Below are 13389 nucleotides of genomic sequence, written 5' to 3'. Positions count from 1 at the left end.
CGCAAGAATCTCCTATTAACCATTCAAAAACAGGAAAAAATAAAGCATAAAAGTAAAGAAAAAGATTCTGTAGGTAGCAAGACACTCAAAATACTATGAGCGTAGTTCCATTAGATCCTTTTGCAATTTGAATAATATACTCCTTAGTCTTATGCAAGCTAACAGTTCTTAAACGTTGCAGAATCTTCTGTTACTTCACAAAAGGATTCACTGCCCAGCTAGTATTGGATTTACACAGTCTTACTCCTTAGGAACATGTAAATATCCAAATGTTTGATTCCAAAAATCATAACGAAAATCCAATGTCTTTGGCAAGTTCCAAAAGCAGAAATGAATATGCTACTTACCAGTATGCATCTGTTCTTGGCATGTAGGGCTGCTAACATTCATATCTATTGCATAGATCGCCGCCTAGTGTTGGGTCCGGATGATTGCACATTGTTGTCCTGGAAGAGTCTTCGAAGTATCACGAGATAGGTGGCTCCTCCCCTGGACTACAGTGCGCATGGGCATCGACTCCATCCCCAGATTGTTTTCAGCCATTGCGGCAAAGATGGAGTATGACAGTGTTAAAGATGTCCATGCTAATGATTGAATGCAAGAAGCAATCTGCAGCTGCTACAGGCGCCGGGGAGGAGGGTGGGCGATATGAATGTTAGCAGCCCTACATGCCAAGAACAGATGCATACTGGTAAGTAGCATATTCAATTCGAGGCATGTGGGCTGCTAAATTCATATCTATTGCATAGAATATATAGCAGTCCCTCCATTAACGGCGGCCGCCCGTGCCAGCTGCAGAAGTCTGAAATAGAGTCTTGAGAACAGCTTGTCCTACAGCTGCCTGCTGTTTGGAATGCACGTCTACGCAGTAATGTTTGGTAAACGTGTGTGGTGTGGACCACGTGGCTGCTCTGCAAATGTCTTCTAAAGGAATGTTTCCCAGGAATGCCATGGAGGCTCCTAACTTGCGTGTGGAGTGGCTCTGGGTGGGATCGATAAAGTGCGTTTAGCTTTCTGATAGCAAATCTGAATACATTTAACGATCCACCTGGCTATTCCCGCTTTGGAAATGGGGTTGCCCTTGTGCTGAGCGGAAAAGGCAACGAATAGTTGTTGTGTTTTTCTAAATGGTTGTGTTCTGTCAATATAGTACATCAACGCCCTTTTAACGTCCAAGGTATGGAGCATTGTTTCCGCTACTGTCTATGGATTTGGAAAGAATGCGGGCAGTTCAATTGACTGATTGACGTGAAATTGTGACACCACCTTCGGAAGGAACTTGGGGTTAGTGCGGAGCACCACCCTGTTGGAATGAACCTGAATAAATGGCTCTTGTATCGTGAGCGCCTGTAGCTCACTAACACGTCTGAGAGACGTGATGGCAATGAGGAAAGCCACTTTCCATGTCAGGAATTGAATCTCACATGAATGTAGAGGCTCAAAGGGTGGACCCATCAACCTAGTGAGGACCACTTTGAGATTCCAAATTGGAGCGGGTGGGGTTCTGGGAGGAATGACCCGCTTCAGCCCTTCTAGAAAAGCTTTAATGGCAGGCACCCTGAAAACAGAGAGGTGCTGCCTGTTCTGAAGATAAGCTGCTATGGCTGACAAGTGTATTCGAATGGAAGCGTACGCTAGATTGCATTTGTAAAGATGTAACAAGTAGCAAATGGTGTTTGGAATGGATGCATCTAGCGGATTTAGGTCATGCTCTGTACAGTAGATGACAAAACGCTTCCATTTCGCTGCATAGCAAGCTCGGGTAGTGGGTTTTCTTGCCTCTCTGATGATGTCCATACATTCAGGAGGCAGATTAAGGTAGCCAAACTCTAGGACTTCAGGAGCCAGATCGCCAGATTGAGCTGTTGCGGGTCTGGATGCTGAATGTCGCCATGGTTCTGCGTCAAGAGCCTGGGTGTGAGGTGCAGCCTTTGATGCGGTACCACGGAGAGTTCTAGAAACGTGGTGTACCATGGTTGGCGTGCCCACGTTGGAGCAACCAGGATGAGCGTCATCGAGTGTTGCTTTAGCTTTCTTGCCACCAGCGGAATGAGAGGTGCTGGGGGAAAAGCGTATTTAACAACAAGGGGTGGTGATGGACAGAGTTTCTGAATTAAGCATAATACTCTCACCCAGTCAAGAGATCAGGGCTAGATCCAACACCGTTTTTTAGCTCACTGCACCATCCCAGTTCAGAACCTGGCTATATGCAAATTAGTCTGTTCCTGTCCCAGTGCATGATGGGAACAGGGCAAACCAAACTACCAAGCCAATTCTTACACTGGGAAGGAAACAAGCTTCCGGGGACCGGTTTCTGGCATTTCAGCCGTCGTCGGCCCGGCTTGCTTGAACCCTGATGGTGCAATGAGCAAGGGACTCACATCTGAGTATACCCTTCCACGCTTAGGGTGGACAAAATATTTAACAAGGGGTGGTGATGGACAGAGTTTCTGAATTGAGCATAATACTCTCACCCAGTCAAGAGATCAGGGCTAGATCCAACACCGTTTTTTAGCTCACTGCACCATTCCAGTGAAGAATTGGCTTGGTAGTTTGGTCTGCCCTGTTCCCAGGATGCACTGGGCCAGGGACAGACTAATTTGCATATAGCCAGGTTCTGAACTGGGATGGTGCAGTGAGCTAAAAAACGGTGATGGATCAAGCCCTGATCTGTTGACTGGGTAGGAGTGTTCTGATTAACTCAGATACTCTGTCCATCACCACCCCCTTTTTGAAATTATGGGGGAAAAGCGTACGCAAATCTGCCTGACCAGTTCATCCATATCGCATTGCCTTGCGACTGTGGGTGAGGGAACCTGGCGGCAAAGCTTTGGCATTTGGGTTTTCCCTTGTGGCAAACAGGTCTATCTCCGGATGACCCCACTGCTGGAAGTACGGGCGGAGTACAGATGGATGTATCTCCCACTCGTGCATTTGATGGCTGTACCTGCTGAGCAGATCCGCCATCTGGTTGTCCTTGCCCGGAAGGTGTTCCGCCATGAGGAAGATGTTCCTCTGAATGGCCCACTTCCACATGCTCGGAGCCAGATGAGACAGCTGTGGAGAGTGCGTACCCCCCTGCTTCTGGATGTAGTACATGGCCGTCATGTTGTCCGTCCGGATCAGCACGACCTTGTTGCACAAATGTACTTTGAAGGACTTTAACGCCATAAAGATCGCCATCAACTCCAGGCAGTTGATGTGCATCTTCCTTTGCTGTGTTGTCCATAGTCCCTGCACCGTGTAGTGGAGCACATGAGCCCCCCAACCCTGGAGAGAGGCGTCCGTCGTGAGGATGATCTGTGGTACAGGCTCTTGGAACGGTCAGCCCTTGCAAAGGTTGTGTGGAGTCCACCAATGCAGAGAGTTGTATGCCCGACCGGTTACCAACACTAGGTCTTTCAACTGTCCATGAGCCTGCGTCCACTGATGTGCTAGACATTCCTGGAGCGGACGCATATGCAGTCTCGCGTGCGGGACTATGAAGATGCAGGAGGCCATCATGCCTATCAACTGCATGAACACTCTCGCTGGGAGTGAGTGTTGGGGTCTGAACCTCTGGATTAGCGACTGGATGTTGTCGATCCTCGCCGGGTTTGGCTGTGCTGTGGCAGCCAGAGTATTGATGGTCGCGCCCAGATACTGCCGCACGTGGGCAGGTTGGAGGTGCGACTTTGGATAGTTTAAGGAGAACCCCAGACTGTGAAGGAGGTGAATAGTGTGGGACATGTCCGCGGCGCACTGTTGTTCCGACTTGGCTTGAACGAGCCAGTCGTCCAGGTAAGGGTAGACATGTATGTTCTGTCTCCTGAGGTGCGCCGCCACGGTCGCCAGACACTTCGTGAACACTCTGGGGGCAGTGGTCACTCCGAAGGGTAGGACCTTGAACTGGTAATGCCTGTTCTGTATGGTAAACCTGAGGTACTTTCTGTGGGATGGGTGGAGTGGTATGTGAAAATAAGCATCCTTGAGGTCCAAGGTTGCGAGGAAGTCTCCCTGGTTCAAAAGTGGAAGAACCTGTTGTAGCGTTAACATGTGAAAATGTTCCGAGAGTATGTATAGATTGAGGGGGCGTAGGTCTAGAATGGGTCTGAGTGAGCCGTCCTTCTTTGGTATTAAGAAGTACAGGGAATAAACCCCTGTGCCTTCCTCCTCCACTGGCACGAGCTCTATTGCTCCTTTTTGCAGCATTACGAGAACCTCCTGCTGCAACAAGTACAAGTGCTCTGCTGACATAGGACGTTGTCTTGGGGGTATGTTGGGGGGAGTGGACGTTAACTCCAAACAATACCCGAACTGGATAAGCTCCCTTACCCACCTGTCTGTGGTGATGTTTTTCCAGACTGGCAGGAACTGTTGGAGTCTGCCCCCGACAGGTGATGGATGGTCGGGGGGCAGTGACAGGGAGTCACTGTTTGTTGGCAGCAGAGGAACGGGAAGTATTGTTGTCTGCTGTGCCAAGTGTCCTCTGGCAACACCCCTTGCACTTGAGCGACGAAAATTGTTGCCCCTGTATTGCTGAGACTGAAGTGCACCCATGGACTTAGCCGTCTCAGTGTCTTTTTTAATCTTCTCAAGGGTGGTGTCAACCTCCGGGCCAAACAGTCTGTCTGGATTGACGGGTTGGTTGAGGATAGTTGTTTGGATCTCGGGCTTGAACCCTGAGATGCGGAGCCAAGCATGACGCCTCAACATAACACTAGTGTTCACCGCCCTTGCTGCTGTATCTGCAACATCAAGCGCACATTTAATCACAGCTTTAGAAATGTGCTTGCCCTCTTGGATCAACATTTCAGCTCCTTCTTTGAACTTGTCTGGAAGGTGCTGCAAAAGCTGTTCCAAGGTGTCATAATGCGCCCTATCATACCTAGCCATCAGGGCTTGTGTATTGGATATGCGCCATATGTTTGCAGCCTGTGCTGCCACCCTTTTGCCCCCTGCCTCCAGCACTTTTGACTCTTTGTCCGGGGGAGGAGCTTCACCCGTTGTCTGTGAATTCGCCCTCTTGCGGGCATTGGAAACGACCTAAGAGTCCAGAGGCAACTGGCCTCGTATATAAGCAGGGTCCCCAGGTGCCGGTCTGTATTTCTTCTCTATACGCCGGTTGACCACCCGAGCCCTGGTGGGTTCCTTGAAAATGTCATTGGCATGTTTGAGAACCCCTTTAAGCATTGGCAGTATTTTGACAGTCTTTTCTGATGCAGAGAATGTATCAAACAAAAAGTCAACCTCCACAGGGTCGGCATGCATCTCCACCTTGTGATTTGCAGCGCCCGTTCAATTAAGGCATTAAATGCCGCCGAGTCTTCAGTAGGAGAAGTCTTTATTCCATAAAGCTGTGGGTCACTAACCACCTGTTGGTCACCAGTGTCTATCCATGAGTCCTGCTGTTCATCAGGGACATTATTGGCAGGGAAGTTATACTCATCATTCTGTTCATTTCCATCCCCATCTGAGTAGGTGGGTGAAGGTGTCGGACTCCTCCTAGGCTGTTGAGGAATGGGTTCCACAAGCTCTGGAGTATCTGGTGCAGGCCTCTTCTTTTTTAGAGGGATTACATAGGAGTCCACTGGCTGGGATGTAATTTTCCTCTTGTAGAGCAGTAACTTGCCCGTGTCGGCGTCGATAAAATGCTCCGAATCGTCGTTCTGCGAAAGTGGTCGAGCAGAGCTGCCAGTACGCTGAGTCTGCTGCAGCCCCTCTGAGGCATCGGGCACCGTACGAGGTGCGAAAGCCTTCGGCGCTACCTTCGGCGGCAGAGTATAGAGGATTGGCGTCGAGGTCTTCTTCAGCGGGACATCCGCCGTTGGTACCGAGGATGTTTTCGGTTCCGACGCCTTGTCCCGTATCCTCTTCAGGGAGTCCGCGACCTGCTTAGTAAAAGAAGCGGACGGCTTCGTCGATCCGACCGAGGCCCTCGATCCACCACCAGGTGAGGATCCGAGCGTTGACGACTTCTGTTTGTGCGCGGACGCACCCTGGACAGCAAGGGTCCGGTCCCCTGTCTTGGCCTTAGGCGTGGACGCCGCCGGCTTCGGATCGGCAGTTTTTCCCCTTTGCGTCGTGGTCTCAGAGTTCGGCACAGCAGTCTTGGGTGAAGGTGTCTCGACAGGCTTCTTTGTTGACGTCGACTCCACCACCTTACTCGACACATGCTCGACGACTTTCTTGGAGCCGGCCTCCTTGGCCCCTTTGGGTGCCTTTTCGTGGTCGACTGCCTTTTTCGGCTTCGAAGCCTCCGTAGACGACGGTTTTGAAGCCGTCTCTGCCGTCTTCGGTTTCGATGGCGTGTCGGCCATCTTAGAAGAAGTCTAAGCCGATGGTTTCGGTTTAGTTTTCTGTAACGGAGGCTCCGCTGAAATGTCTGTAGCCGGGCAAGAAGGCGGGGCCGAGGACTTAGGTGGAGGGTCGTGGGTAAGGCCGAGTGGCGATCCCGTGACCTGAGCCTTAGTTATGGTACGGACGGGGCATAGCTCTTCCTCTGAGCTATCTTCCGCGGCCCCATAAACTTCCTCGTCGTCCCCTACCTCCTCGACGTATTCGTCTAGGTCCAGGCTCTCCACGGCCTCTCCGTAGTCGGCCTCGACCTCCGCCGATGGAGGCGAGATCTGAAGCTGAAGCTCTTGCTCGTCTGCTTCGGGGTCGTGGAAGATGTCCACCGGGGCCGGTGCCGATCGCTGGGCCTCAAGGTGCGCCACGCGCCGAATCTTGAGCGTCTTCTTCGACCTGAACTTCGAACAGGCCATACAGTCGGCCTCGTTGTGGTCCGGCGACAGGCACTTGTTGTATACAGGATGCACATCGATGTGTGGGTACTTAGAACCGCACACGGGACACTTTTTGAACGGACTTCGTTCCATTGTAGTTTCGTCGGGGTCTTGCTGCGTCAAAGGGCCTCGATGACCGAAGAGTCACAAGACTCCCCAGAAAACTGACTCGAAGAGTTGGAGTATACACGAGAACCGAACGCCAACAATACCGACGAGGTTAGAAAGCCTTTTGGCCTTCAGAGAACTGTTTTTTATCGATTCCGACAGGAGACGTCGAAATCACATCCGAACCCAATGGCGGAAAGAAACAATCTGGGGATGGAGTCGATGCCCATGCGCACTGTAGTCCAGGGGAGGAGCCACCTATCTCGTGATACTTCGAAGACTCTTCCAGGACAACAATGTGCAATCATCCGGACCCAACACTAGGCGGCGATCTATGCAATAGATATGAATTTAGCAGCCCACATGCCTCGAACATAAATTCCCCTCAAGTCAAGGTTGAATTTAAAAATGTTAGTTTTTTCTTATCCAATCACCATTAGAGCATCCGCTCTTCTTCTGGGATTAGCGCGACTGAAAACGCACTGCTGAAAGAAACAAAGGCGCCTTACCGTGAAGCCAATTTCAAAGTGGGTGTAAGGGTCGGGTCTCTGTTCATCAGAGAGCAGTGCCTGCCTCAGATCCCAGCGCGTTTAGTGCGCGATCTAGGCTAGGCAGAATCAGAATTCAAGCTTACTTGCTTCAAAAGTTCAAGAATGGCGAACCAACAGGAAACAAAAAACAAGCATTTGCAATGCAATAGGTCTCGCAGTTGTGAGAGTTTGAGCTATTGGCATCTTAAATGACAGTACCTTTTATTTATGTATTGGTTTTTAAAACATAAATAAAAGGCATTGTCATTTACAATGCCAATATCTTAAACTCTCACAAATGCGAGACCTATTGCATTGCAATTGCTTGTTAAAGTGAAGTGACTGCAGTAAGAAACAAGGCCAAAACAGAACTGCATTTATGTGAGACCTTGCCGACTGCAACAATTCCTTAGGCATGGATGGGCACTGGCACGCAATACATGAAAGTTTCTGCTTACATTGTTCTACGCATTCATCCTTTTGAATCCTATTATTAGTTGAATCAAAATGCAGCATTCGTGCAATATGTATATAAAATATTAAATCAGTATTTTATCAGAGACTGCATGTGCCTGAACAACTGAGGCACTACAAGGTGCACGCACTGTCTGATATCTGCTTATAAAATCACAAATTCAATAGAATGAGTTTTTTCGAAGTTATTAATTAGCTAATGTCACAGGCTGCTTAAAAAGTACAACCCTTTAAACTGGTGGAGCTTGGAGATGCCAAGGTCGCTTACGAGCTGCGCACACCTCTCAATTGCCGCACCCTCACACTCAAGTTGCAGCTGCAATCCCACTAACCACTTCAAAGAAATATTGGAAGTTTACTTCTAGAATATGCCGCTATGGTTGCCTCCACGTTTTATTTAATTGATCCTGCCCGTGCCCCTATTATTCTCCATGTTCCTATAAGACTGGCAGTCCCAGAGAGGAAACAAGTTCCCGCCGGGCCGCCGCGCTGCCTGCGACGACCCGGAAGCGGTTGGGAAGCCGGCCAATCGCAGCGCGGCCCCAACCGGAAGTCCCGCCCCCATCGCGGCGCGAGAGAGAAGCCACTGTCCGAGGAGCCCCGAGGGCTCCTGATCGAGCCCCGGTCCCGAGATGGGGGACCGGGTGAAGAGCGGCCGGGCGCATGAAGAAGGCGGGGCTCTCATGTGGTGAGAGAGCCCCGCAAAGCGCAACCGCCGCCCGAGAGGCACGCCGAGCACCGCCAAAACAGGTGAGTGTGTTGCGGAGGAGGAGGGGTGAGTGGGGGTGGGGTGTGCGCGTGTGTCTGTTGTAGTGTGTCTGTGCGTGCGTGTGTCTGTCTGCGCGTGTGTCTGTTAAAGGGGGGGTGCGTGTGTGTGTGTGTGTGTATGCAGTGTGTGTATGTGCGCATGCGTGCGGGAGCCTTTCTGTGCATGGGAATAGCAGGGACGGCGACGCGACGTGCGCGCTCACGAGATACAATCGCCAGGAGGACAAGCTCGTCACAGTCTGCTGTCTACATTCCCCGGAATCCCTGGAAAGTGGCGACATAAGTAGTCTCCCTAGACAGCAAAAGCTTCGCTTTTGCTTTCGTCTAGGCGAGACCTAACGAAGGGAATCTGTCGTTTTTCAAGGCGCTGCAAGAGCTGCTAAGAAACACAGCTTACTCCTAGGATCAGGTGACAAGCACCTGACTGCTGGTAGAGGAGGAGTATAAGTTAGAAAATGAAAAGAGAGAAAGGACATCCGCCCCTAGGCATTCTGGGCAATGTAGTGTACTAACATTCTCACACTAATTTCATTCATACAGACAACCCAGGCTACGTTGTGACACTCCTGCTGTGTGACGTGGTTGCTTGGTCCCGCCTCGCCTCCGACTCGGCGGGCTGAAAGTAAAAAATAAAATGACAAAATAGTTTTGCCATTTTATTTTTCCTATTTCTGCGGTGTTTTAGCAGTGGGGCGACGCTCCACCGCCATAGCGGAGGAGCCACGCCTGGTTACTTCACTCTTCATTTTCCACAAGAAACTGAAGACCTGGCTGTTCAACTAGGAGTGCCACCCGGCCTACGTTCCTGCACCAGCACCTGGATACCCTCACATGTTAAAAGCTGCGCCATACAAATCGACATAACGGAACAACAAATCCCCACCAGTGTTTGATCAGTTTCCTAAATGCATGACTTTTATTAACTGGCATCTGTCCTTGAACACTAGCCTTTAATACAAGAATTGCTTATTTGTACAGAGAGGACCTTCACTTCAGCCATTATTCCCACCAGACACATTTTGGCAACTCATGTCTGGGTAGAAACAACTAGGTTACCATGACCTCCCCTCAATCTGTTGAACCCACCCCGGTTGGTCTTTAGTCATTGAACCGTCTGGCGCCAATCATTAACAAGTAATCATCAGTTGAGAGCGAGTCATGCAGCCATCAAGCCATCATTCTGAATCTATTTACCCCTGCTAAACCGTTGACACCTGTTGGGTTGACCTAAGAGTCTTCCCTTTGAAAAACCTTTGCCATGTAAAGCTACTGCACCCTGGAACCTGGGACCATTTTTCAGTCTCCCTGAAATACACTCTGCCCGAGGTGCTTTAGACGACTTAAATGCCCACACTTTCACTTTAAGTGGCCTCTCTCTTTTGCTTATTTCCACGTTCTCAAAAGAATATTTCACATATTTGGCAAAAGATGTTTTTTAGTAGGTCTATAATTTGGCTGAACTATATGATTCTGCACATTAATTTACAATCAAATGGCATAAATGACTACGTTTCTGCATGAAATGTTGCATTTCGTCTGCATTTGACTAGTGGAGAGAAAAAGAATGATGTCTAAATATGCGAGTTTCTTATTTAACTCCCATAGGAAACTTTGCTTTTTCGTGCAGCAAAGACTATACGGGATTTGCAGATCCTCGATTCTTCAGCGGATAGACATATGGAAAATCAGTCGGTGTTAGAAAAAAATGGTCTCTTTTTCAATCAGTTTTTGTGGATCCTTTAAGGATTTGAAGATCGGTTTGTCCGGCAGCAACTTAAACATTTTCTTTCAACAGCCAAAACAGATCACCAGGCACTGCAACCCGCTTACAACAACCCTCCTTATTTACCAGTGTCCAGTCACTTTGCGCCATTTAGATCAACCTCCACCACCCTTATTACATAACTCCTCCATTAATCATCAGATGCTATAACCCCCACCAAAAACTACAGCATTGCCATCAGAAACAGACCCAAGAACTTGACATTCACATTATTAGGATTTGTTTACTACCAGTCCCTTTCCAACTGATAAAAAACCCTTAGTCTTTTTTTTTTTTTTGCAATTCGGATTAATAATGAGCGGTATTTTGGGTACTGGTATATTCACCAGAATAGTAAGGCACTTGCACAGTTTGTGGGCCTTCGCACAATGGGTTGTTTTAAGCACAGTTGTGGGTGGCAACACTATAGCATTCGGTGGAAACAAGGTGTGATTGATTAAGTGTGATTTAAATCAGTAGCAAATTGGCAGTATGATTTACTATAGCAGTTGATACAATAGGTATACATAGGAAAGTGATGGACAGCCACCCTGAGTAGGTGGAGTATCGTACTGTGGGCGCGGAAAACAAGTATACTTGCGCACAGGGCTATGTGGGCTCCCAGAGTAGTTTTATCACAGTGGGTAAAGTCTGTCCTATAACAGATGACATTAGATTTTTTCAGCACACAGGGAATATGCAAGCTTAGCAGGAGTAGGTACGGTGAATATACATAGCAAAGTAGTGGGCAGCAGCAAAGGACCAATGGTATGGGTAAAAGTGGGTGAGTATAGATACGCGAAGAGAACCCCACTGGCAATAATAGGTGGGTATAATCCCCTCTGTGTTAAACGTGCTCAGGGAATGGGATGGAGATGCACTACCCCCTGGGCCACCAAACATCTTGTAAGCACCAACAAACTCCCAACATACCACGGCTCGAACTATTAATTTGCAAAATAATAAAAAGTATACACAGACCAGATATAGGAATCTTTATTAAATTATGCACAATAATCACAGCAAAAAAACACAAAAGAAAAAGGAGATTCCTCTTCTGACGTTTGTAGAAATGTTGAGTCGATTCTCGGTTGAGCCCGAGTACATTCATCAGCAACACTGTTAGGGCCCCTTCAAAACAGCACATTTTCAAGTACTAAACCAAGATGGCTTGTTTTTTTGGGACACAATGTGTTTATATTTCTTGTTGTTAACCACCTGCACTGGGAGGGCTGAAAGTATTTTTTTTTGCCTACTCAAGGAGCAGACCCAACTGAGTCCAGATGCCACTGTCCCATTGGATATTCAAAATGATCAACCCAAGTGCTGTTTTCTAGAAAATGGATAGTCCATTTGTTGGCTAATGCGTGGCGATTTCTCCTTTGCATTACACAAGAGGCCCAGCAGGACTGAGAGGCAGACTGCAAGCATTACAATCCTCAGTAAAGAGCACACTAACGGGTTTCCAAGTAACCTTTATAGTGTATGCAACAGGCAGTGTGGAAGAACAGTACCATCACCTGCAAGTGCAGAACGTGTAATTCCTATCCCTCATTACACTGGTAACCCAGCCTCTTCACTGTTGCCACCTCAAGCATCCTGCCTTCAATAACCCATTCTCTGGCACTGGGCGTACGGCATTGGAGGGACATGGCTTGGTCTTGTCTACCTCTTCGCGCATACTGTTTGTCTGTCGGAGGGCTAGATCACCAAAAGCACTAAACTAGAGGATAAGATGTTGACAGTGGATCAAGCATAATCCCACCATTAAAAGGCCCGAAGAAGATTCCGACCTGGAATCTCAAATCAGCCTTACAGAGGAGGAAGACACAAGTTGTGACTGAGCTATATGTACCAAAGAGAAATCAGTGGCAAATGCACTTAGGGAAGATGGCTTTGTGACCTAAAATGGACAAACGCGTTTTAACACCTGTCCCACAGAGCAAGCTGCTGTCACAGAATGAGCGTTCTCTACATCTTTGCACTTTAAGGCATAGGTCTGCACCTCCATAGCGATCATGGAGAGAAGAATTGAGGCAACTGCTCCTCACACCACCAATGAGCTATGGAAGGCACCACCCTCAGCAGCCTGGCTAGGACTCCAGCGGTGAGCTGAAGCTTCACCAAAAGCACCAGAATCTGGGTCATGAATAGAGTCAACGTAAGGAGAGGGCCCCCTGGCCTGTCCTGTCCCAGAGCTACCTTGAGATGGAAAGCTTCGCAAAAGAAAGTTTACATTGGGCAAGAGAGGCTTGACCAGGCTTATTGGGCAGAAAGCAGAGCCCGTCGGGATAAAGTGCACCTTGTTCTTATCGGGACCAATGAGCACGAGGGATGGATCCAGGCCTGGCGATCTGAAAAGAACGAAAACAACATTTTATCTTGAGTGTTTCTAAAACAAGGCATTCCACATCGCTAGCACCCGATTTCAGCAAGGTACAAATGGGGGAATTGACATCATGACAAAAAACAATGTTAAACCAAGTACAAGTAGGTTCCAACACTCAATCAAATACCCCTCTCCCCCATCCAAAATGCCCGAACGGTCACAGTAGTGATTTGTCAGCAGCAGAGGGGACTTTGAGAAACGCATTTATTCATTTTTATTTTTGCAAATGGCTAGGTCAAGTGTTTCTTTACACAATGACAATGACATAGCACGGTCAGGGTGTAACAATCATAGAACCTAAACAATGAGAGGTCTTGCCTACAGTTCGGAGCTAAAGTCATTAAGCCTGTTTCACCTCCATTCACCACTATGCCCTTGAAGCCCTACAAACTGGAAGCCTCAACCCCTAAAAGAAGCACCTTTCACGCAGTTTATCGATTGCTTATTGATTCTCACCAATTCTGATAATATGACAGGTAGCTGCATCTACAGGCAATTTCCTCAGGTCCAGTGGGAGTTAACTGGAGAGAAGCAGCAATGCCTTAGTTTCAAGTCCCAACTAAGTACCACAGTGTTAGTTTGCAGGGAATT

General features: G+C 48.4%; 1 protein-coding gene and 1 long non-coding RNA gene across 4 annotated transcripts in view; one reads left to right on the top strand and one right to left on the bottom strand.

Annotated features, from left to right (window-relative positions):
• Window positions 1-13389, top strand: part of LOC144755891 (uncharacterized) — a 226891-nt gene that overhangs the window by 112684 nt on the left and 100818 nt on the right. The window lies entirely within an intron of this gene.
• FAM117A (family with sequence similarity 117 member A) overlaps window positions 11390-13389 on the bottom strand; it is a 105732-nt gene continuing 103732 nt past the window's right edge. For both annotated transcript variants that reach the window (XM_078645260.1, XM_078645261.1), the window contains exon 8: window positions 11390-12763. In XM_078645260.1, the coding sequence (XP_078501386.1) occupies window positions 12457-12763 (307 nt within the window). In that variant the 3' untranslated portion in view covers window positions 11390-12456. The remainder of the gene's footprint in view (window positions 12764-13389) is intronic.

Source organism: Lissotriton helveticus, chromosome 5_1, assembly GCF_964261635.1.
Source record: "Lissotriton helveticus chromosome 5_1, aLisHel1.1, whole genome shotgun sequence".
Lineage (NCBI taxonomy): Eukaryota > Metazoa > Chordata > Amphibia > Caudata > Salamandridae > Lissotriton > Lissotriton helveticus.
Note: the sequence above shows the minus strand (reverse complement) of the source record. Positions and strands in the feature narration are given on the sequence as shown.